Source organism: Carettochelys insculpta, chromosome 2 (assembly GCF_033958435.1).
Source record: "Carettochelys insculpta isolate YL-2023 chromosome 2, ASM3395843v1, whole genome shotgun sequence".
NCBI lineage: Eukaryota > Metazoa > Chordata > Testudines > Carettochelyidae > Carettochelys > Carettochelys insculpta.
The window spans coordinates 218,869,397-218,895,909 of record NC_134138.1 but is presented as its reverse complement, the minus strand read 5'-3'; the positions used below and the strand labels follow the sequence as shown (position 1 = coordinate 218,895,909).

Genomic DNA, 26,513 nt, shown 5'->3' with positions numbered 1-26,513 from the left:
CTGTATCAACCACAATGTTCTCGCGTGAGTACAGCTCGGAGCAGTGCTCGACCCAGCGCTCCATCTGTTTGGCTTTGTCAGCGATGACTTCACCAGATTTGGATTTCAGAGGTACCATCTCGTTCTGGGTGGGTCCTAATGCCTTCTTGATGCCTTCATACATTCCCCTGAGATTACCAAAGTCAGCACTGGTCTGGATGCTGCTGCATAGCTCGAGCCAGTAGTTGTTGGCACAGCACCTGGCCGTCTGCTGTACTGTTTTTCTGGCTGCTCTGAGTGCTTGCAGGGTACTCTGGCTTGGCGAGTGTTTGTACCCCAGGAGTGCAGCGCGCTTCTTTTCGATGGCTGGAATCATCTCATCGGAGTTTGCTTCAAACCACTCATTTGTGTTTCTGGCTCTTCTTCCAAACACCAACAAGGCCGTGTTGTAAATTGTATCCCTCAGATGCTGCCATCTGGATGTCACATCGGCACCCCCAGAGCTGCTGCGCAGATTCTCCTTGAGGGTGTCTCTGAACTTTTCGGCTCTCTCTGACTTTGCCGTCTTTCTGGCATCAATGCGGGGCCTTCCACTTGGTTTAGAGTGGTACAGCTTCTTGGGTCTCACCTTGAGTTTGGAGCAAACTAGCGAGTGATCTGTATTGCAGTCGGCACTATGATAGCTGCATGTCAGAAGGACGTTTTTGAGGTTATCACGTCTAGCGATGACCGTGTCTAGCTGATGCCAGTGTTTCGAGCATGGGTGTCTCCATGACACTCTGTGCTGTGGCTTGGTTTGAAAAAACATGTTTGTGATGCACAGATTGTGGTACGTGCAAAGTTCGAGAAGACACTGTCCATTTTCATTCCTTTTTCCCACACCGAAGTGACCTAAGCAGGAAGGCCATGAGTCACGATTGGCTCCAACTCTTGCATTGAAGTCACCCAAAATGTACAGTTGTTTGCGAGCAGGTATTTGCGCTATGGCAGCACTAAGCATGTCATAGAACTTGTCTTTTACTTCCGATGCAGCGTACAGGGTTGGAGTGTAAGCGCTGATCAGGTGGACAGAACTGGCACAAGTTTGACCTATGACCTGAAGGAGTCTTTCTGATCCACCCATGATTCCACCATTTTTAGAAGGGTGTTTCTGATGGCGAAGCCAACACCATGCTCCCTGGGTTCTTCTTGGGCTTTACCCTGCCAGAAAAAGATGTAGTCCTTTTCCTTTAGAGATCCCGAATCTGCGAGACGTGTCTCTTGCAGAGCAGCAATGTCAACTTGGAGCCTCTTCAGTTCCTCATTGATGACAGTGGTCTTTTGGGTGTCGCTGATGTCCTGAAGATCTTCAGTCAAACCGGTCAGCATGGTCCACACATTCCAGCAAGCAAGCTTAAAACTTTGATGGTTTCCTTTTCTTGTTGATTTTCTTATTGGTTTGCCTGGTGCTCAAATTTCAGTCACTTGTCAGGTTTGGGAACCTTAAGCCTCATGCACCCAGTGAGGCAGGTGAACTGTGGCGGGACAGTACCCTTCTGGCTGGGGGCTGCCCAGCTTGAGGCGGGCGGTGACTGTCCAGTGAAATGCGACGCTCTCCCCCACTGTCGAAGGCAACCCCTGGCGCTCGTTCTCTACGCCAATCGAGCAAGAGCTTATAACCGGTGTCTGTTACCTCCCGTGTTGGTTAAATGCTGTTAAGCGATGCTGGAGTACCTCTCCAGGCGTGAGCCTGGGCAATTTTTTGGGACCCTGGGCTGCCCAGACAGCAGTGTTCCCCTCTCGGCTTTACTGATATAGTCCAAAGGAGAGGATAACCTCTACGTCTGGTACCAGGTCAGCTGCAGGAGTTGCCGGGTCAATGCCAGAAGCTGGCACAGAACTGCCTTAGGACTCCCCTGTGGATTTTCTGTCAGGGTTTATTCCCTTAGCCTTGCTCCTTCCCAGGATAACCCACAAGGCAGTGGGGCAAGCAACCTATACTCCATGAATGATAGGATAATTTTAAAATAAAAGGACTGTAAGACTTTCAGACAGAGGGATTCTGTGGCTGCCTCTCTGAGGTATTTTGTATCACAGTTTCTTTAATTTTATATTTTTTAGCATAAATAAAATACATGATATGCCCTGTTATCACAAACAGTAAGGAAATTATCACCAGCAGCCCAAATTGTTGTGGTTGAGGGGCTAGAATAACCATAATGAAATGTACAAGGTCCATTAAGTAGTTCATAGAGCTCTGCACACCATTGACTATCCCACGTTCTGATTCTGGAATGTTCTCCTGAAGAAGCTGGGTCACAGTCAAGTCAAATGACCAAAGACCTGCAAGAGAAAATTGTTTTATTAGAAAAGCCAAGTGCTGTAAAATTGTGCATGAATTTGTCCTTCTTTGGATTGTATAATATTCTCCTTAGGGAACAGAAAGTCCCATCCATGTAAAACATTCACAACTAATTGACTGTTGCATTAGAAAATAGATTATAAAGTAGCTGCCCGCTGCTGGCAGGAAAAAGACCAAATACCCTAATCAGTTCCCAGCCTCCATCTTTCAATTCAATGATTTCAAATTAGTAGAGCTATATCAGGCTACCTACATATGGAATCCCATTGGAGCCACAATACATATTTGTGACTATGCTCACCAATATTCAGATGATAAACCAGTGATTCTTGTTAAATACCCTTACTTTAGTGATGAAAGAACTGTGAAAAAGCTAAGAGTGTAATGTATTTAAAGTAGTCATTGCAGTATCACAGAAATAATATAAGTTCCATTCGCTTATCTCTCTTCTGAAGGGCTCTCTCACCCATATAAAAGAACTTTTTAAAAATTACAAAAAATGCATAGAATTTCTCTAATACACACACCTTACAATGTACCTACAAAGCTAGGTTCTACTCCCTCCTTAGCAAAGGTTTAAGAGGAGGGTGTGTTTATGCTGCATTAATACATTACGAAAGCTTTAAAACAGTAGGTTATGTATAAGAAGAAATTAATTTAAATCATTATGTGCATTTCATAATGCATTATTTCATTCCTTTTCTTAAAAAATGTAACAGGATATTAGTTTTAGTGCAGACTAGCAAGGTTCTACAATAGCAGTTTCTCTTGATAGTAGATCTAATACAAAGTGATACAAAAACTAAACAGGGAACTGCAAGTTAAAATATGGGTGGACCATCTCAGCTCTGACTTTGTTTTTGTCCAACTCTTAACATCCTTCATGCAATTTCTCTTTTACTCTTATACTCCTATTTAGTATAATTCCCAGACAAAAGCTATGTTAAAATGGAGTTAATATTTAGAGTGCATCTCAATAGTTTGGGGGTGAACTACATTAAAGGGATGTTGTAATGATCTCAAAACCAAGAACTGTAAACCTAAGAAATTCACAGTTAAGATTAAACTTACAAGAGATCTGAATTTGATATAAGTACACAAATGTACAACTGGGGCATCCGAAGCCACCTACACTCTGCCCAGCTAAACTCTTCAAACTTCACATATACTAAAAGTCAAAGAACTCTTGTGAACAGATTGCATTTGATTTTTATGTCTTTTAATTAGTTATGATTTTTTCCCTGAAATTCATCATTACGAAGTGTAGTTGTCATGAAAAAATGCCCTCTTTCACAAAGGCTACCTTCTCCTAACAGTCTCAGTGGGACTCATGGTACAGCTGCCCACATGGAAGATGATAGCTTTCTAGGCTTCAGGGAGGCAGATATACTCAAGCCCTGCAGAACAAGAGTTCTACACCATTCCCAAAATGGCCACTAACTGATGGAGCTCTAAGCTTCTGTCATTTGGAGAACAATAAAAAGATACCTGCCATTGTGAAAGAGGGTAGTTCTTCATGGAAGTTTCTAAACTAAAATAAGGTATTATCTTCAGCTTCTCATAAATGAGACATTTTCATTTATGCACAATAGGGAAAAATGACAACTAAATCATTTTCTTTAATGAAAAGAAATCTGATTAAGTTTCTTAAGCACCCCTTTTTCAATCATTTTAATTCCCAATTTATTTGTACTTATAGAAGATTGTGTACTCAGAGTGCTGCACTTCAGATAGATATGCATATTTACCATACAAGACCCTTGCTTTATGTTCAAACCTCAACTCAACCTTAACTAAATAGTAGTTACCAACCTGTCCATACTGCATTTAGACTTTTATAACATCAGAACAAAGTCAAAAAGACTTGTTACCTGGAATAAGAGTAATATGTAATGATCTATCTACTTTATATTTAAAAATACTCTACATTTAAAAAAACAAAAACAAACCATGCATAGACTCCCTGGATTATTTCATTGCACCAAAGGTATTTTGTTCAGGAACACAAAGTAGGTTTTTTTCTTTGTTTTTCTCTCTCTCTCCGTTTAATTGGTGTGTGTAAAGTTAATGCATCAGTCTTACTGATCACTAATACAATAGGTTAGAGCCAGGAATAGACTGACAGCATGTGTGTAGGAGCCACAGTTCATGATGCAATCTCTACAGATTCCACAACAGAGCTATAATTATATGCTAACCTTGAGTGGCTTTGCTGTTCCCTCATGATCTGCTCTGGACTGGTCTCCCCATTTAAACTAATTATGGTTTTGTTGATGAAAACAAATATGGCACTAAAATGAGACTCCCTTTCTTCACTTCAGAATAAAAATTTGAACACAGACCTCCAGTGGTGACAGGCTAGCATGCTGAGCAGTTGAGTCATCTACTTTCTCTCCCCCCACCCCCCGCCTGATAATTTGGTTTCCTGAAATAGGATTTATAAGAGAAGTATAGTCTTTGTGGTGATACGTCTCCCCCATATTTTCTATTTCCGCAGCAAACTTAGGATTCAATGAATATGTTAAATATAAGTGGGCTAACAATGCTATAATGGTAGCATGAAATGGCATTGTCATGCAGATCAGTGTTCCTCTGAGCATCCCCACTAACAATTACAGGGGGGAAATCCTAGGAAAGCAACAGTACTGTCTTATTAAAACACAAATACTAAAGGCAGTCAAAACTGTCTGGAAATCTTTGGTAGATGTCTAACTAAAGGCTTGAATGCATAAATGATATATAATATCTTTATAAAATCGTTGAAGAACATCCTAAATTGTCACGTGTGCGAGAGAAACTAAAATTACGTTTTATTGACAATCAGTTTGTGTAATCGTGGGTAACACAGTGAAAGAGGGGTAACACAGTGAAAGAGTATGTAAAGGCATCTCAGTATGGATGCAGTATGACTATACAAAATGTAGTTGTGACCAAATACAACCCTGTATTCACACAGTACATATTATAGTAATAACCTTTGTATAACCTATGCCTTGTGAGGTATCATCTGAAAACTAGTGACCCACTGGTCAATAATATCATGATGAAACGTTTGTAGTAACATTGTGCGTGAAGCTACAAAACATAAGTGAAATTAGGTCCGAAGTACATTCACCAGACTAGTATGGTATCAGAGGGGTAGCCGTGTTAGTCTGGATCTGTAACAGCAACAAAGGGTCCAGTGGCACCTTATAGACTAACAAAAAAGTTTTGAGCATGAGCTTTCATGAGCAAAGATTCACTTCATCAGATGCTGGTCCATCTGATGAGTCTGTGCTCACGCAAGCTCATGCTCAAAACTTTTCTGTTAGTCTACAAAGGTGCCACTGGACCCTTTGTTGCTGTTACAGACTAGTATGGATAACCAGTTTCTCAGGTATAGAGGAAGCTAGTGCCTCTAGCCAGGTGTCATCAAAATTAATGAGTCATCATCAGTAAAGTGGCTGTTCTTTGGCCAAGGAGGAGGGCAGTAACAGAAAACCCTCTCTATTTTAGCAAACTGCAAAGGACCACTTTCATGACAACACTCCATGACTCCATCCTCCCAGTAGAAAAGGGGGACTGGACTATAATGTGAGGGACAAAAACTCCACAAGTTTGTTCTCTCTCATGTAAGATGACAAAAAAGAAATAGCCTTTGTGAACAGATCATGGCCTGAGAATTTTATCAGCAATGTTACTGAAAACACATGAAAAGAGACTTTACCCTGAGCCTAAATTTATTTGTTCAGGTTTAGTGCTAGAAATCATTTTATCTTTATTTCCCTCGTAACAATTTGTGACCTTAATGCCTTATACTTTCGCTCATTTAAACTCTATCTCCTTGTGGTTGAATTAATTTGTTTAATTCCTTAATCAAAATTAATCCAATGTTGTGTTTAAACTGAATTGTGTGGGTAACTCCATTTGAAGGTGCAGACCATTGGATACTGATTGCCTTAGGCTATATCTACACTTGCCCTATACTTCAAAGTATGATGAATATGCAGCACTTCATTAGGCTAATTCTCCCCATGGCAACTTTGAAGTGCTGGCGTGCTGTGTAGCTGTGGGAACTTTGAAGTGTATTCATCGCATACTCATCGCAGCACTTCATTAGTAATCTCCCACCAGCCTGATTACCATGCCTCCTTCAAAGTACGGCGCAAGTGTAAGGCATAACCTTAGAGTGGCAAGAGACCTAATACAGGTTGAGCCTTTAAAATATATGACTCTCTGGTCTGGCAACATGTATGGCCCAGCACGAACATGGACCTTACTGGACCAGTCAGCCACAGAGTCCGAGAGTTGGGAGCTGGGAGAAAAGGGGGATGGCAGCATGTGGCTCTGGCTGCAGCTCTCTGGCCTGTGGCCAAGGGCTGCAGGAAAGCAGCCCAGGGAGTGGCCAGCAGCCAGGTGGGGAGCATGGGAACAGGGTTGGAGGCTGGCAGGGGGATTTACCCTCCCCTGTTCTGGCAATATTCCTGGCCCAGGAGCACTCAGGTCCTGAGGGTGCCAAAGCAGGGAGGTGGAACCTGTATATCCTAACTGTCCAGGAGAGGCTGGACAGTGCAGAACATACATTTTGGGGAGAAATTCATCACTGCAAGTGTTTTGGGGTCACTCTGCAACTGATAACAGAGCCTGGTGAAAATCAGAGTTTATCTGGCACGATACAGCCATACATAGACACTCAGGATGTCACCTCATGCCCTTTGGCTGTCTGAGGGGCCCAGGTTGGGAGCTACAGCAGCAAAAGCATTGTGAGGAATTGTAGGTTGCAGAGCAGGGGCGGCTCAACCTCTTACTGGTCTGGATTGCTCTCTGGAATACCACAGTAGTATAATCATGTTCATAAAGGCAAGTGCCCATACCACTGCTATGTTTAACAAAAATCTCTATACCACAAGATCAACTACTTTGCATTCATATTTAAAAATAAGATTCTGAATGGTGGAGCAGAAATACAAAGACAAGGCACTGAAAATTAGCTGCCTGTGATGCCAAGGTGCTAAGCATCCTTCATTCAGCCTTCACTTCCCACCAGCCATAGTGTAAATTAAGTATGCTTATACCTGTATAGTCATCAACAGGAAACCAAGATAATCTTTTTGGAAAATATTGACAAGATAGTGATTTCATTCCAAATGGCATCTTTTCAGATGCTGCAACAATTTTTCCCCTCATTGCAACCCTATGTTTCTGGAATGGTGTAACCTATGAAAAGATTCTTATTAAATTATCTGAATTTTCTTACCTCACATATGAATTGCTAATTCTGCTACTCACATATTTAAGCATACAGCAATCTGGCACAACTGCTGTTGTACTTTATGCTTTTACATACAGGGATTTTTTTTTCTTCTTTTTCACTGGCTCTAAGCAAAAAATCCATTTGCTCAAACGATTCTCTCTGTTCTTAAGGTTAGAGCAAAGATTTTGTTCCTGGTTATTTTGGTTTCCAAACCTGTTATATATATATTTGTACTACACATTAATACTTATGAAGGTGGCTGTATAAGTAAATTAGTAGCAACTATACAATTTTTAAGAAGTGAATGCATTGCTAATATGTAAGAGGAAGGATTGTCTAATAGTTAGGGCCCTAGTCTGGTGGCTGGAAATGATGGTTTGATTCCCTAGTGTGCCACAGACTTCTAATGTGACCTTGAGCTAGTCTCTGTGCTTCAGTTATCTATCTGTAAGGATCAGCACGACATAATTCCAAGCCTGCAGAGCTCCCAGCTAACCGACATCCCCATAGTGCCACCTGGGAATAGCTGGAAACTAGCTGCCCTGCTTGTGACCTTTGCTCAGGTTGCACCCCATGGAAAGTCCCACCTTGAGTGATCCAAGTGACAGTGATCTCAATGATCCCACATTGGCTCCTATACCATATATAAATCCTGAGACGTACCAGAAACCATCTAAACAACAATATGGATCCCTAACTAGCTGCCATGACTACCCTGCTTCTGAATGCCAGGTATTGACTTGAGCTCTGAGTTGGGTTCTCACCCTTCAATCAACACCCCAGAAACCCAGTGCTGACCTTGATATCTGGTATTGACCATCAGCCTGAATCCTGACTCTGTCTCCAGCTCTGACTCTCAGTTTGACTGCTGACTCAGAATCTGGCTTGACCATCAGCTGAATCCCAGAATCTGTTACTGGCTGTGACCCCCAACCTCAGATTCCAGCTCTAACACTCCCTTTCCCCACACCTGCCTAACTTTGCCAAAAATCCCAACAGCATCTGTGGAAGGGGTAACAGCACTTCTGTAGCTAACGGGTGAGGTGAGAATAAATAGATTAGACTGTGAGACTTCCACACTATGATGATATGGGCTGGATGTAGCAGAGAGATCACCACATCTGCTTTTTGTTCATGAAATATTTTACCCTGTGAAGTGACTCCACAACATGGTGGCAAGCTGCACATGTACTTACCAATTCTGGCTAGTATCACTCCTGAGAACAAGAGAATGATTGAAATATAGGATTCCGGGTGATCGCCACTATGCACGCTATCCAACAGCACTGTATTATTAGTCCAATGAATTGAAGAACGATCTGGCAGTATGGGTTGGTTGATGTTTCTTTGGAATGGGTAAATGTGCAGCTGGTTCTTTTGTAGTGTCTCGTGGTTTAAGGAAGAGTTCTTACTTGTGAGAAGAGAAAAAATACCCAAGTCAAAAGGACTGCCGGGGGCAAAGACTGAAAACACACACAGCATTAAACAGCTTACATGGAGGAGGCTGGATATGATTCCTGTGACAGCCAAGCCATAATGCTTCCTTAGCTTAGTAAACAAAATTGTGCCCATTAGTCCTGAGAAGGCAGAAAGAGCCATGAGTATGCTGAGAAGAGAGCCACTGATCCCCTGTGTGTAGGCATACCCTGTAGTGATACAGTCAAAGCCAAGCACTGTGGTGTATAAGAAGGCTAACCCCAAGCCTGCTAAAAAGACAGACTGCCTGTAATATGCTTTCCAGCCAGCTCTGCACGTACACAGCATCCTGTGCATTTTTCTGAAGCAAAGAGGCACTTTTGTGATTGACTTGCGTTGCATTTCAGGATTGGAATTCTGCTCCGTCGGTGCCTCTGGAATTCCAGGTTTGTTGATGAATTCACCAACAGCTGAGCAAATGGGAAGATCCCCTGTAAAATACCAGTCAGAAGGTTTTAATGATTCTGGTGACAACTGTTCCACTGTGCAGTAACCTGCCATAAGAATTCCTCCTTGCTTGAGAAGAGTGGACCCAAACTGATCTGTTCAAAGGAGCTGCTAGGAGGCAAAGATTAAAGGCATTCGAAAGCATCAAACAACAAAGGGAGCTGAAAGTGGATCTTTTGTTACTTGTCCCTGAATGGCTTCATTTGACCTTTTGGGTGCAAAGCATAGCCTTATATCTTGTCCAAAGAGTGGCATGACACATGTAATCACAAGTCTCCCTACTGGGACAGTAGCTATGTTATGAAAGAAAGCCATCAGCATGGTCTATGTATTGGGTAAGCCAAAATATTTCAAAGAGGAAGAAAACATTTCATGCGAATTTGGCTGTTTACCACACATTCTCTCGCTCTCACTCTCTAAAGTTACAATAAGGTAAAACAAATCAAGTTGTAATGAGAACTAATGACCTTAAAGGGAAAATTGATAAGCAAAGATTTCTGTTTCTACTTTTGATTCAGACTTTCAAGATGGCACCAGATCCAGTACAGGATTTATTACACACAATAAAAGAAACATTGGCTGGAAACCCACTTCATCCTAAACTATATTGAAGAATTAAAAATAAAGTGGTGTTTCAATACAACTACAAAATAAAGATATAACTGCAAGGGGTTTTTTCCGGTGGAATGCAGCAGAACTGTGTTCTGCCACCTGTTTTCCCAGCACCAGTTTTAAAAGGCACCACTATTGTCACTCCACCTCTGGCTCCCTGTCTTCAGAGGAAAGAGAAGGGCTCAATTTAGTTGGTTTAACCACCAGCTGGACCACTAAATCACTTAAATTGACTCCTGCTCTTTCAGAGCACAGGTCAGGGAGCTGCTCCTGTGGCTGTATCTGGGGGAAGCCAAGCAGCCAGAGAAGCAGCAGGAGCACATGGAGCTCCTTTTGAAATGTAAGTGCTGGGTTTGTGGCAGAGGAGTGCAGTAGGGGAGGGTTAAACCTGGATGTGAGTTGAAGCTGTAGGAGGGTGTGGGGAGTTGAGCCTGGGGTCGGTTAGGGCTGTGGGGAGGGCAGGTGGAGGGTTGCATTGAGCCAGGGTCACAAGGGGGGTTGAGCTGGGACTGCATGGCCATGCAGGGGAAGAGGAGAAGTTGCAGGGAGAGTAGAGCTTAGGCCGTGTGGCTGTGCAGGGGGTTAAGCTAGGGGTGTGGATTGAGCTGGGGCTGTGTGGGCTTGTTGAGCTGGGGTGGGGCTGTAGGAGGGTAGTGTGGGGCTTGAGTTCCAGCACCTTTTTAAGTAGGAAAAAAGATACTGTGTAAATGTAAAACTAGATACATCTCAAATATTAACTTCATTGTGCTTATTTGGGAAGGTATTTAGAACTTTAAGGTTCCTAAGTTACATGTTTGGAGCTGGATGTGATGACTTATTTAATGAGCTGAGGAGAAGACTAGGACTCAGGCTGCATCTACACTACAAGATAAAATTGATTTTGTAACGCTGGGTTTTATCCATTTGATTCTGATCACCTTCACCTTCCCACATGCTCCCCGCAAAAATCGACTTACTGCTGCCACACACAAGTAACTTAAATTGAGCTTAAATTGAGTGCTGCAGCAATGTATTGTGGGAACCTATCCCACAGTTCCCTGAGCCCCAGTGCATTCTGGCCCCACAAGTAGATATGGGTATATGATGCCATCTTCCCACATTTCATTGCCCTCTTTCCCCTGCTATATTAAGTATGTTTAAGTAGACACAGTTGTTACTCAAACTCGAATGACTCACCAGTATTGGGTTGGGGTGGCTAAAAGAGAGTACATTTTTGACAGCCACGCAAATCGTGACCACCCACGGAGTCTCTTTCTGGGACTTGAATCTGGATTTAGGCTGCCTGCAAAAGAAGACCCTTATGTCCAAGTAGACACAGTTGTTACACTGAAACACTAATGAATCATCAGTAATGGCCCAGGGTGGCTAAAAGACAATACCCAGTTGACAAGCCATGCAAATTGTAACCGCCCACGGAGTCCCTTTCTCAGACTTGAATCTGGATTTAAGCCGCCTGGGAAAGAAGACCCTTAGGCCCAAGTAGACACAGTTGTTACACCAAAACTTGAATGAATCATCAGGCTAAAAGACCCCAGACTAGAGCCAGATTTGTACATGGAAAAGAAGACCCTTAGGACACAAATATTCTCCATTGCGAGCCTTATTTCAACAACTGTCGTAATTGTATAGCTAATACATTGCCTTCACTGAGACACGCATGGCTGAGGGAAGCTACAAGACCCCCCAGCTACAGCCAGCCCCTGAAAATCATGACTGTTGAGGGAGACATCCCCTGGGTGGCTACAAGACCCCTGGCTACAGCCAGACCCTAAAAATTGTGACCGCCAAAGGAGACGTCCCCCAGGCAGCTACAAGAGCCCCTGCTACAGCCAGCCCCTGAAAATCGTGACCACTGAGGGAGATGCCCCCAGGCAGCTAAAAGAGCCCCTGCTACAGCCAGGCCCCGAAAATTGTGACCTTCACTGTGCATAAACTGCCTGGCACCTTGCACAGCACGCCCTTTTAGTGGTTCAGGGTCAAGCCACATGATGCAGCTGGGTGTGGGAATGTTCCAGATTGTGTGGCGCCACTGGGGGAAGAGAAGGGAGGGGCTGTGGGGGTCAAGACAACATGTAAACAGCTGAAAAGAATTTTCTCATACTACTAGACATGCACGACCCCCACCACAGCCTAACTGACACATGGTGGGGTGTGGGGGCAGTGACTGGCGCCAGGCAGCGCAGAAAAAAAGGCAGCTAGCAGGGGTATACACAGAACTACAGACCCCACAGCTGTGCTCCTAGCAAAGAAAAAGAAAGAAGAAGATTTGTCAGCCTTTCATGACCCTACAGCCGCAGACTTGAAGGTGTTGAACTGTAATGGTCCTGTTACCTAATTCCTATGCAATTGAGATCAGTGGAGATGTAAGAGGCCACAGCAGGGAACTGTGGTGCATTGTGGGGCACATATGGGACATCTGCGGAGGCTAATGAATTCAATTTAAAGACGGAGCATCCTCACTACCTTTCATTCAGATTCTTAAATTCAAATAGAACGTTACACCCATCAGTGTACTGTGATTTTAGGATTTGGATAACGTCGATTTTAGTGGTCCATATATCGAGCTAATGGCATTTACAGTGAGGACAGGGACAGGAAAAAATTGAGCTAACTGACTTAAAATCAAATTTTATCTCATAATGTAGATGCAGCCTCAAATTCCTGAGTTATAATTTTGGTGCTAATACTGAATCCCTAGGTAAAATACTTGTGTGTGTCTCAGGATTTCCCATTCACAGAAGTGAGATGATATCTTCATTTTTTTAGGACACTTTGAAGGTGTACTATAACTACTACTGTAATATACATTCAGTTTTACTTTCCCCATCAAAGGTATTTCGTTTTTAAAAGGCACGTAATAGCTTTTTCAATGCAAGAATGACAAATTTCAGAAAATATAAATTATTCTCAAATTTATAGTCAGTTGCAATTACCTCTAGCTAATTCCATCTCGGTGATCATATCATCCACCAGGAATAAATTAGTTTAAACAACTGACAATGTTTGTACAGTACTTTGGAAGTGTATATGCTACATAAGTGCTCAGTGCTAATTATCCTATTTGTATGAAAAAATACCATAAAAACATCATTGTGCAGCTCATATTTCAGGACATTAAATATGTATCTTCTACACCGTACAAAAATTACTACATCAAAAGAATATTAAAGATGGAACTCAAACACTCCAATTATAGGAAATGCCAGAATTATTTTGAGTGCAATTTTAATTCAATCTTCTTGTGCATATACTTTATGAAATAGTGTTTAGTTACATGATCACATACGTTTTTTTTCCCCAAAAGATCCAACACCTTATTCAATAAAAGGGTGTTTAGTCAGTACTTCATTTTTATCCTTTTCATTCAGTGTGTGTTAAATAAGTCCTTGGATCACATATCATGCAAATCCTGAACTGAATAAAAAATTATAATTTCCTCGTGGAGGTTTCTGGAGTGCTCTCACCATAATATCTGAGTGCTCCACAAACATTAATTAATCTATCTTCACAGCAACCTTGTGACATTAGGAGGTATTATTTTCCTCATTTTACAGATGGGGAACTGAGATACAGTGAGACCAATGCCAAAATTGTCAAGAGCAGAGTTTCTCATTTTTTTTTTTTTTTTTTTTTTTTTTTTAAATAAAAGTACTCCTTTAAAAATAAATTACCCTCAGACTTCTCTCATGTGCCCCTAAGGTACACGTACCACCAGTTGAAAAAGATGGTCCTCACGTAATCTGAGGTCTTGAAACAAGGGCCATTCAACTTTTCCAGGTTATCCTTTTCAGGAGTCATCCATTTTGCATACCACCAAGCTACACCTCACTTAAAAACTACTTACAGAAACATGCAAAAATATCACTAAAGACTACTACAGTAAGCTTGCTGACTTTCTATCACCTCATTAACAAATAAATGAATTGGAATACAAATATTGTACTTACATTTCAGTGTAAGGCACATGAAGCAGTACAAACAAGTCATTGTCCAAATGAACTTTTAGATTGTACTGGCTTTGTATTTTTTTATGTAGATGAGTTGATCTACCCTGTGGAAGATCTTGGTGTACCCCCCGGGCACACATACCCCTGGTTGAAAAACACCGTTCTAGAATATCAACTATTTTTGGATGTCCAACATGAAACAACATCACAATTTTTCTGATTACTTAGTATTTTCTGTCACTTTAACATTCAGAATAGATTCAGTTAAATTCAGTTGCAGCTGTGAATGCTCAGCACATCTGCAAACCTGGTCTCAGCTGCTGAGCATCCAGACAACTAGGAAGATAAATGGTCACCTGTGAACATTTTGGTCTAGGTGACTTGTCCTGCATGCACAGGATCTCTGTGGTAGAGGTAGGGATGGGATCCAGTTCACCACTTGTCTTAACCAAGGCAGAGTGAAATGGAAGGGTATGGAGGGGAATGGAGCCTTTGGGTTGGGGTGGATAGGAGCAGAGGGGGCAGCCAACAAATGCTGGAGAGGTGATGAGCAATTAGATAGGTAAGACTATACTTTCTTCTCCAGAAAAATCCCTGCCTCACTCACCTCATGCCTTTCTATTTCTGCAATAAGTGAAGCAGGGGTCCTATAGGCAACATTCTCCTACATACATAAGCCTAATTCTTCCCAAGAGCACTAACTGTCCTGTGCACTGAATGAGGCAGGAGTCTCCATGGAAAAATTAGTATGTGACCATGTCACTAAAGACTATCATAATGCATACACATAAGACACTCACGTTTAGATTGCACAGGTAACTTTAGTTATGGAGTTTCCTAATGTGTGCTCAACTGTACAACTACAGCATAGACTTAGTGTGGTTTCTTTTTAAAATGTAGTCTCCAAAATGTAAGTAACCAATGCAGATTCTGAAATTCTATCATGTGGAAGAACATAAGAATGGCCAGATTGGGTCATACCAAAAGGTCCATCTAGTCCAGTATTCTGTTTTCCAACAGGGGTCAGTGCCAGGTGCCCCAGAGGGAATGAACAGAACAGACAGTCAAGTGATCCATTCCCCATCTCTCATTACCAGCTTCTGGCAAACAGAGGCTGCGGCACCAACTCCACCCATCCTGGCTAGGAGCCATTGATTGACCTTATCTCCATGTTTTATCTAATTCTCTGGTGAAAGCCATTATAGTCTCAGCCTTCACAACATCTTCTAGAAGAGTCCCATTGGTTGATTGTGTGGTACGTGAAGAAAACTTCCTTTTGTTTTAAATCTGCTACCTATTAATTTCATTGGGTGACACCCACCTGCCCCCTCCAGTTACTTTGTTAGGAGAAGTAGTAAATAGCATTTCTGTATCCACTTCCTCTGCACCAGTCATAGCCCTCAAATCATATACCTGCTTAGTTACCTCCTTTCTAGGCTGAAAAGTTCCAGTCTTGTTAATCTTTCCTCATATGGAAGCTGTTCCTTACCCACATAATCGGTGTTGTTGCCCTTTTCTGAACCTTTTCCAATTCCAATATCTCTCTCTTTTTGCTGGGGGGCAGGGGGGCAAAGATGTGGCAACCACATCAGCATGCACAATTCAAGATACCATAGATATATGGAGAGGTAATATGATATTTTCTGTCTTCATCTCTATCCCTTTCTTAATGATTCCCAACATTCTGTTTGCTTTTTTGACTGCTGCTGCACAACTGAGTAGATGTTTTCAGAGTACTATCCTCAGTGACTCCAAGATCTTTCTCTTGAGTGACAATTATTAATTTAGTCCCCCACTATTTTGTATGTATAGTTGGGATATTCTCCAGGGTGCATTACTTTGCATTTATTGACAGTAAATTTCATGTGCCATTTTGTTGCCAAGTCATCCAGTTTTGAGAGGTCCTTTTGTAGGTCTTTGCTGCCTGCCTGGGACTTAATTATCTCGAGTAGTTTTGTATCAGGTGCAGAATATGTTGCCACCTCACTTTATACCCCTTTTGCTAGCTCTTTTATGAATACATTGAAGAACACTGATTCCAGTATGGACCCCGAGGGAAACCACTAGTTACCTCTCTCCATTCTGAAAATCAACCATTTATACCTACTTTTATTTCCTATTTTTTAAACCAGTCACCAGTCCATAAGAAAACCTTGCCTCTTATCTCATGACTGCTTTCTTTGCTTAAGAGCATTTGGTGAGCAACCTTGTAAATCTAAGTACGCTATCTTCACCAGATTCCCCCATACCCACTTTGGATCAGCAGCCTGATTTGAACCTTTAGACCCACAGCATAGAACTCTACCACTTCAGCTAACAGACTAACTAGTAGCTATAGCAGGTTGTTATCCTCTACGTAAAACTAGCAGAGCGGGGAATGAAACACACTTTGCCAACGGGTTTCACAGCTTCTTGTTGAAAATGCAATAATGTAGACGCTCCGGACTGCTGGGTTCAATTTCAAGTTTTGGAGGGAAGCACGTATTAACAACGGTTAGACCTTCTAGCACTGTGACCCTGAGCTGTGTCTGTGCCCCTCTGCTCCAACCCCTCACGTTCCTTCCTAAGCTTTCCTGTTCCCCCTCTCTACTGCTATCCACCCTCACTCTTAATCACCCTCTGTTCCTATCTATTTGCCCACTGCTCAGACTCTTGTTTACCTCCCCCTCTGCTCCTGGATCGCAGTCATCTCCTCCTGATACTCCTACTCTACACACCCCATAGTCTGTCCTTATAGAAAACAAAAATTTAAGGGTGACTAGACTGTTCTCATCAGTACAATCAGAGGGTATGTCTACATGACAGTGCCTACACGAGCACAGTTAGAGGAGCGCAGCTGTTCCACTGTAGCGTAAACCCTTCTTATATTGCCAGAAAGGGGTTTCAGTCAAGGTCAATAATCCATCTTTCCAAGAGTCAGTAGTGCTGACTATGGGAGTGTTCCAGCTCTGGAACATCCACAGAAAAAAATGGTGTGTACTGAGCACCTATCAGCAGTTCTCTTACCAATGCCTTCCCCTCCCCCAGCACCTCCTGTCTACTGTGATCAGCTGTTTTGCAGCATGTGGGTGGGGGAAGGAGGAGCAGGAAGAATAGTGAGGGCTGTGCACAGTTAGGGGAGGAGGCTGAATGGGGTGGGAGGAATGGGTGGAGCCTGGGCTAGAAATTCTGTGCCTATGGAGGGGGTAGCTGGGTCAACGGAAGAATTGTTCTGTCAACTGAGCCATCTCTAGCAGACTTGTCGAACTGCTGCTGTAAGGGCACGAAGTTTCACTCTCCTGAGCAATGTAGCTCTCAATCTAAAAGGTATACCAGGCCAAAAAGGCAACTTGTAGGCAGAATCTTACAGGATGCCTATCTTCAGGTGGCTTTTGTGGATAGTTGGGTTGTTTTGGTTTTTTGTTTTCTTTGGATAAAGCAGGTCCTTTTAAATGCCAAGGAGTGAACCATTGCACAGGATACTCTTTCAGTGGAAGGAATAAGTTAGCCTAAACATCATATACAAGAGCTTGGGGAGTGTAACTTAGTCGCTAACAGTTTTCAGCTTAATCATCACTGCACCTATTTTTTAGCAAACATCATAAACAAAGCTTGGTCTACACCACAGTTAGGTCAACATAAGGCAGCTCATGGTAGCTTGTCAATGTCTACACTACAGTCTTGCTCTCACTGATGTAAGTGCTCTAATCTTCCACCACAATAACTTCTCTTTTACAAGCGACGCAGGGCTTCTGTCAGTGTAGTTAGGGCAACAGAGCATCAAGGTAGACATTGCCAGTATTACATCAGCTGTTTGTTGCCTTGTCAGTTTCAGGGCTGGACTCATTAAACTGACCCTTCATTGTGGCTGCTGCTGCTGCCGGGTGCTTGCTATAAGCCTGGCTGCTACCCCGACTCCCAGCTTGGGCTCCGTGCTGAGAGCAATGCATCCCACTGAATGTCAGGTACGGATCTCCCTGCAAGAGGTAAGAACCCCTGGGTAGCTTCCTCCACCTCCCAACCCGGCTCTCAGCCCCTTCTCCCCTACTACTCCCCACTGCCACTCTTTGGCTAATGGAAGCACTCCCGGTGAGCACACACACTACTGACAGGAGGATGGTAGTGTGGTTCTAGAATAGGTAAGATTAAATTGAAGACATGTCCTAAATTGTGATTTTCCTGTATTTTCTTAAAAGGTCTAAAAACATTTAGTATCATGTTCCAATGCTAACTGCTGGTACGGACTCACCCCCATGGGTGCTGCGTCCGATGATTAGGACTAATAAGGCTCAGCTCTAAAGAATCAATGGGAGAGGAATTATCTTGTCATAAGAGACCTAGTTTCTTGTTAGTACTCTTATGAGCTGGTAAAAACTTCATTTTTGGTGGGTAAAAACCTCAATAAGTTTGATAGGTGTGAACTCACCTTTCAGTTAGCATCAGTGTAAACATAACCCTATTGAAAACAGTGTGTATGAACTTGCTGAGGAGATTTTGGGCAAAGTAGCCTTTTGGGAATGTATGAGAGCCTGAGGAAAAAAATACTACAATTGAAATTATGATATGACAGACAAAGATGGGCAGAGGTAGATAGCCAAGAAATGCCAAGCAGGAGCCTGTAAGCACAGTGTGACCCTGGAAGACACTAGAAAGTACACTTTTGGGCTGGGTGTTGGCTAAAGAGACTTGAACACGGCAAGTTAAAAACCGATGTCTTTAATTGATTCCTCCTGCATTCAGAGATGCAGGACTTTGTATATAAACAAAACTGCATCAAAGAAATATCTGACTGTCACCAAATGTGTCTCTCCAACTAGAATATCTAAAGGCCCACACACTCTGATGAATAGCACAGGTCAAAAATGGGCAGCAGTACTAAAGCATAATTCCCACTGTCTTTACAGCCGACTCTTTCATATCTGGCATTCTGTCATCTGGAACTCTCAAATAACCGGTATTTTAACCATAAGTAAATTTTAGTTATATTTTCCATAAGTACAGTATAGTGAAAGTAAGTACAGATAAATACAGTGAATACAGTATAAGCTTACAGTGTACAATACTACCGTTGATTGCATACATTTGTGTTCATTTCTAAATATCTAATCCTGTTTTTCTTTTGTGTTATGAATTGCTAGGTGTGCTTCTCTATTATTCAGAATATTGAATATCTGGCAACTTTCCAGTCCCAGGGCTGCTCGATATGAAACAGTTTACTGTAGTAGGAGATGGCCATGTGCAATGAGGCAAAAACTGAAGCCACAGAGAACCACTGAAGTGGGAAGATGGTCACTGGGGATGCAATAGGTTTTTAAAGACAGTAGCAAAAACAAACTGAACATTAGGAACTACATGCATTTAACCATTCTTCACTGACTTCTTTTATTTTGGTACCTTGTATTGCTATGACAACCATCATCCTGCATGGATATCAAAAGTAATGGCTCAGTGACATGCTACAATGGTAGAGCTCAATACCCAGGCACACGTAATGCAGACATAGCTGGATTCATTTAAAGACAGCCTTTAAATCTGCATGGCAAGGCATTAAACAGTGGAGGATCTGCTATCCTCCCACCCACCGGAGAGATTTCCACCAATAACTCTTCTTTAAAGCCATTGCAAGTTGTGTATGTAAATCATCCTAGAACACAGATTTGGAGAATTAACTCCCACATATTTTCTCCTTGGGTTTTCTCATCTCTTCTGCTAGTAACTTTGTTATCCTCACAGATACTAACTGTTGGATACCCTTTAGCACTCTAATTAGTTAATGTGTAGCTCAACATTTTAGCTGGAGACCTGCATTTCAATAATAATACATTTTGTAAATGTTGGTGGGAGACTGTTCTCCTCATAAGCCCTACTTACCTGGCACATTTGTAAGTTCCGTATGTCTTTCTCTCACATATTCTCCTACATATTGCCGAGGTTTTACAGCCAATGGAGGCACTAGCTGATACACCCTGGAGAGAAATATAAATTCTACCAGAAAAGAGATCAAGTTCCATCCAAGAATAAATCCACAGCCAATGACATTGGAGGCCCAAGTCATAACCTGCCCCACAGACAAAGGAGCAAAGATATTTATGACTTGATCCATTCTTCTTATAGTGGCATTCATTCCTAAACAAGGTATAAAAACAGAATGCATTTCACTCGCTGTACACACGCGCGCGCACGGACGGAATAATTCTCACACCCTTTGTTTGCCTGACACTAAAAACTCTACAGGCAGGGACTCTCTCATCCCATGACATCTAAATTTCACTCAGGGCTCCTGATACAGCTAATAATATTAAAAATGATTTCTCACTTTAGTTATTCAAGAAGGAGCAAGGTATTTTACAGAGCACCATATGACAAAGTTACTGGACGGTTGATAGGACAGACAAAGATGTGCTCATGAAAACCAGAGACTAAGAGTTGTAGTGTGAGTCCAGGAGAACATGGAGAGCTGCGTATGCTTCCTTGCTCAGCTTTGGCAGTGCCCTTCAATCTCAATTTACAAGAACCCTTTATGCTGCCATAGAGAGGTTCCTGACAGTGCTCGTCTGTCATATGTGGTGGTGGTGTGAGGTACACGGAGACTTGGTTATGTCTTTTCATGTATTATTTCTGCCAACGTTTGAATGAGGCAGAAGGCAAGTGTGGGCAACCTCTTGTGGTATTGGAAGCTTCTGTACAGAAAGATGTTGTCAAGTCTCAATAGCTGCTTTGCGCCTGAAATTACTTTGCTACTTGACATATTTAGTGTTAATAGAAGCTCATTACTGAACAATGAGCACAGCTCTGTTCTTTATATGATCAGCCAGAAATGCAGGAAAACCTGACATCTTTTTAACATGGGCATGTTACAAAGCTTTCCCCAGTCAGGAAGGAACATAAGATAGTACTTTGAACACAGCTCTATTTTACTGTTCTCAGACCCTCTTTAAGGAATTAAAAATTTCTAAATAAAACACAGAACTATGTTTCTTCTATTAAATAAACTCTCACTGTGGCTGCTATGTAAATGAACATAGAGTGTATATAGCTCACCAGCCAGCTGGCCTCTGTTATCACCTGTGATGACCACAATCCAGTCTTTCTGAATGGTTATTGTCAGTGCCGTGCTTGCCAGGTTTGCCACATCGGCTAAGAAGATTACCACTGCATAACAAAACACCTTATTGGAGAGGAATGAAAAACAGAGGTTGGGATCTGGGAATCCAGGTTACTCAGCTGTTGCTGGCTGGCAACATTACACAGTGTCTCAGTAAAGATGGAATCTTTCAGAGACAGGTAAATTGGCCACTGGAGCACGGACACTTTTGTTAATTTGAGCAGCCAAGGGTTATATTCCATTAACACTATGAGCCAGATTCAGTTCTCAGTTGAGACTACTGAAAGCCAGGATGATCCCATTACCCAGGGGAGTCTCTCTAGATTTACAGAGGAGTAAATGAAGGTCAAACTTGTCCCTAAACTCAACAGTCTTCTTCTGCCATTCTATGGAGAGGGGCTGTTGCAGGCTATGCCTCAAATCAAAGGTGAGCACTTGAGGAAAACACGTTAGAGAGGCACTATACACCGAGGTCCAGTCCCTCAACTGCAGCCAAGAATGCTAAGTATTAAAGGGTGGGGCCAGATGGAATGCTGGTTTAAGCCTCCTGGCTCCTGCAGCAGGCTGGTCACCCTAGCAGGGCTGCTTTAACTTGCCCGGGTGGCCCCCAGGCTCCAAACAGTCAATAAAACAGTGGTGGCATGGAGATACCAGCTCCACCCTTATTCACACAGCCCAGGGTGCAGGAAGCAGAATGGAAAGCTGGACGGAGAGGAAGAGCTGCTTCATTGGCTCTTCCCCATCACAGGACCCACTCTATGAGGATACCCTGTGGCTGATTACACCAGCTTTCTGGCTGCTTTGCTGATGGTGCTGTGTAAAGCAGCCACAGCAGAGAGGAGAGACTGAGCCACAGATGGTCTCTAAGAGGAAAGTGAATACTTGACATAAATTACTAACCTACTCAAGGAACCTAAGACTGAAATATCCAAAATATAATTTATCTGTGAAGGAAAGAGGCCAAAAGACACTTACAGTAAGCCAGCCATGCCACATTTGTTCCATCTCAGTTTTGTAAGAGAATACAAACATCAGTACAACGCAGCAGGCAGTGACAGAGGAGTTCTGAATGAACACCGATGCATGAGCAACTGCAAAATGAAACAATGCTTGATTTTATATCTGCTCAGTTTTAAAGGAATCTCACAGATTCTGTCACTTCATGCAAACAACCTGACAAAACCCTAGCAGCAGCCACAGAACAGATTTTTCCAATCAGAAATCTCTCGGCTTTGTATGAAAGAGAAAAGATGAAACACTTTAGTCTCACAACTGACATTAATACAAATGAAAAGACAAAAAAACCAACCCAACACTCCCCAGCAATAAAAAAATAGAGGATGACGTAAAATTTTAGATGAGTTTCCCTGGAGGAAAGACCCACAACAACACTATGTTAAAATTAATTTTAAAGAAGTTCTACCATACAGCTCATTTGCCACAGTTTATTACTGTGTTTATTACTGTATTGGAGTATTCACCTCTAGGCCTCAATGTGCTAGACATTTGTACAATCATAGAGTAAGAGGCAGTCCCTGCCCCAAACACACATGCAATTAAAATAGACATGACACAGGATCAGAGGGGAAACTGAGGGACAGAGCTGGGAAGTATCTTGCCCAAACTCTCACAGCAGGTCAGTGGACGAGCCAGGAACAGAACCCAGTTTCCTGAGGCTACGTTTTTGCTATCAGGAGGATCAACACTGCCTCAAGTCAATCTTCCGGAGGGTTCAGGAACCCTCGCTGTTCCTGCCCCTCATGAGGGCTAAGGGAAGTCTCCCACAGTGGACATGGCACAGAAGCCCAAATTAAAGTTTGTCAACCCCAGCAGCATAATTCCTGCAAGATGGGAGGGCTGCAGAATTCTGGCTGCAATCTGAGCCCAAAGGTCTACACCACAATTAAACAGCTCCTTAGTGTGAGCCCCATGAGCCCAAGTCAGCCCTCATGAGCCAGCCATGCATGTCAAATTACAGTGTCAATGTAATCTACGGTGTCAGCCCTCCAAGAGGTCAGGTGCTAGATTGTTAGCTATAAGAGAGGAAAATGCTGCTAAGAAGAAAAGGAAATTGTCTTTTCTGGGTTAATTGAGGAGTAAGGGACAACTCATTTTGTTACCTGATAAAAAGTATAGTCTGGATATGGATTTGAGGGGATTAGTCCCATGCCCCGTTACAAAAGTAAATCTGCCTTATCTAGAAGTGATCTAAAGTTCATCCGAGGCAATTGCACATATCCGTTACAGGCTTACATTCTCGTTGAGCATAAGGGGCCAGATCCTGACAGAGTCCAGGCTCTCCTCACCATCTCTTAAGACAGGAAACAAGAGTGGCTGAGAGACAGGTTAGGAAGTGTTGCAGGAGACCTATGTCACCAGAGTCTTTCCCTACTCTGGGGGCTCTCCACTGGATACATGTGGTGTAGAGTTTGGACCAAAGTGAAAAAATTTTGAAAGGTACAGCAGTTAATATTAAAAAAAAAACACACCACAAACTAGTGTCTAAATGACTTATTCAGTGAATGTTAGAATTATCTATACAAGGCTTGCGTATGTTCAGTTAACTAACTCAGTGTCAATGCTGTTAAAGTATAGCTGATCACAAAATTTTCAATAGAACAATTTTCACAGGAAAAGGCACTTTTGTTGAAATTGAAACATTCCTTGGGAATGGGTTGATTTAATCAAAATTTTCAACAGGAGACAAAAGCTATTTTCCTCTTTGTTTCATTAGTTACAAAATGTTTTGTTTCAAGAAGGTAAAATCAATTAATTTAAACTATTATTTTAATTCATTACAACTTTATCAAAATATTTAATATTTTGCATGATATTATTTTCCAGCATGCTGTAAATGAAGCAATTTGATATCCAAATGAAATACTTTGATGCCTACAAATTACGGTTTTTTAGAATTTACATTTCACAAAGGTTCCTATTTGGAACAAAGATTGTGAACTGTCAAAATTTCCTACACAATGTAAATTGTATTTCTCTGACAAGAAACTAATTTTAAATTTAAATAGTGTTTTATTTAACATTGTGTAAATTCTGAGATGCATGACCTGGTGAGGAACTCCCAGATCTTCTTGTGGGACCTGGGGGAACTCACGTTGGCTTGAGGCTCCTAGATCACTGAGGCACTGTTTTACCATTAATCTCTCCTTCTCTGTTCAGTTAGGAATATATAAAGCTTCCCTCCTTCATTGGAAGTGTGCAAGAAAAGATTAATATTTTTAGAGCACTATGAGATTCATACTATAAACATTATTGAATCACAGGGAGAGTAATTATATTCAAGACTTTGTATCTTCTAGTTAGGAATATAAAAATCATCACAGAGAATTACCTTTATTTCTTGGTTTTCTATCAATCCAATCTCCAATTAAGGCCCCCAACAGTAGTACAGAGCCAGCCACGACTAACCCAAAAACAGCTGTTAGAAGGAGATTATGTCCATATAATTCTATCAGGAATACAGACATGGCAAAGTGCCACATTCGATCTCCCTGAAAGAAAGCAGAGACAAAACTGTATTTTTTTTTAGCCCTCACAAAATAAAGCAGTGCAATGGACTAAAGGAATGCAAGTGCAGAAAATGGGGCAGTCTGAATACTAAAGATTTAAGTTTGATCCATTTCTAAATATTTGTTTCCAGACAAACTACAGGACTTCCATAAATATGAATAGTCTCAGAGGGATAGCCATGTTAGTCTATAGCTTCACAAAAAAGCAGTCCTGTAGCACTGTAAAGATTAACAATTTATTTATTAGGTGATGAGCTTTCCATGGTAAGACCCACTTCCTCAGATTCATCAAATAAAGTGGGTCTTACCCACAAAAGCTCATTACCTAATAAATAAAATTGTTCGTCTTTAAGATGCTACAGGACTGCTTGGTTTTTTAGAAATAGGAATGCTTCTAAAATCATACTTCCCTTGATCATTTATGATGTAATGATTTTATCTGAGCAGATCTTACCCATATGGAAAGTGCACAGCTTGCATAAACCAGAAATCTTGGTCCTGTGAGGTAGCTCAGCACTGCATCTGAAATGAATACATAGAAACCAAATACACTTGAAAATAAATTGTATGTTTATATGTGTGCATGTGTGTGTAATTGATGGGGCTGGTGCCAGCTATGAAAGTATACCTCTCCCAAAGGAAGGTACAGTCTCACTATACACATTCACCAACAAAGGGGATGAAATTCTCCCCTCATGGAAGTTAAAGGCAAAACTCCTTGATTCCACTGAGGCCAGAATTTCATCCACGATGTCCTATGATGAAAACTAGAACAACATCTCAATTCTCACAAGCAGGAACACAACTATAAAACACCACATCAGATCATTAAATGGGATAAACAAAATATCTTACCAGTGATGTTCTTTTCACCACAGTGTCTTTCGCACACTGTGTATAGTTTGCTCTATTGAGATTAAATAGCTATGTATTGTACTTTCGGAAAAGGGGCTTTTGGCTGCAAGACACCTGGGGTTAACTGGTAGTTCTCAAACTTTTAACATCCAAGGGCCTCATTTTAATTGTAGGCTCTAAACAGGCCTCTAAATTTGCACTCACAGTATTGCACTCTTAATTAATGCAGGGGCAAGTGGCTGGCGTTCAGACACTCCTAGCTATCTGATTTGCAGAGACAGATAGAAACATTCTTGTTTAAATTCTGTATTTTCTACTGCAGTTCACGGGGATGTCAATCTTTTGGACAGGACAGACCCAGACACCTTTGGCAGCAACGTTGTCTGATCTGTCTGGTCTATCCAAGTAGAACCCTAGAGTGCAATACCGTGAGTACAAATTAGAGGCCTGGTAGAGCCTACCAACAGAGAAACCAATAAGAGTTTTTCCTTTCACTTCCATGGTGTCTGGAATTTTATGCCCACAAACAATAAAGGAACAAACTCCAAAGAAGTATTTTATACTTATTTTCCAGGAAATACTGTGTACTGTTATGCAGCTTTTAATCTAATTGACTATTTAATTGGCCCTTCTGAGGAACTGTCTCGCTTACCTTTAACCTGGCTGACAGTATAGTGCCTGATTCTCTTTTGTTTGGCCTGTTGTGCAGTCATTGGTGTGAGATGGGAATAGAATGTTACCATTCTGATTTGGGAATTTATTTATACTCAGTTTCCACTGACAGAAAAGCATACATGAGGTAAAAGACAATGGACTATCAAGCAATTCGGTAAAGTATATCTTCCCTATGGACTACATATATGTTTTCATTTCTAAAAAGTGATACCATATTCCCTTTCAGTGTCTGCAGTTAGAAGAGGTGACTGAGTTATGCTTCTCATGCTTGCAACTTGTGACTTCATTTTCACATTTAGTTGTCATATCTTTAGTCTTGTCCTTCCCCTGCCCCCCA

The 26,513-nt window shown here is 41.9% G+C and overlaps 1 protein-coding gene across 1 annotated transcript; it reads right to left on the bottom strand.

Moving 5' to 3' along the window:
• Positions 1 to 2,005: 2,005 nt before the first annotated feature.
• On the bottom strand, positions 2,006 to 26,244 carry LOC142008312 (ferroportin-like). The gene is made up of 9 exons (XM_074985494.1): positions 26,154 to 26,244; positions 25,101 to 25,168; positions 24,469 to 24,628; positions 22,095 to 22,210; positions 21,056 to 21,182; positions 19,886 to 20,140; positions 11,265 to 11,370; positions 8,750 to 8,964; positions 2,006 to 2,301 (listed from the first exon to the last, which is right to left on the bottom strand). The coding sequence occupies exons 1-9, from the start codon at positions 26,242 to 26,244 to the stop codon at positions 2,006 to 2,008; spliced, it is 1,434 nt and encodes a 477-aa protein (XP_074841595.1).
• Positions 26,245 to 26,513: the final 269 nt, after the last annotated feature.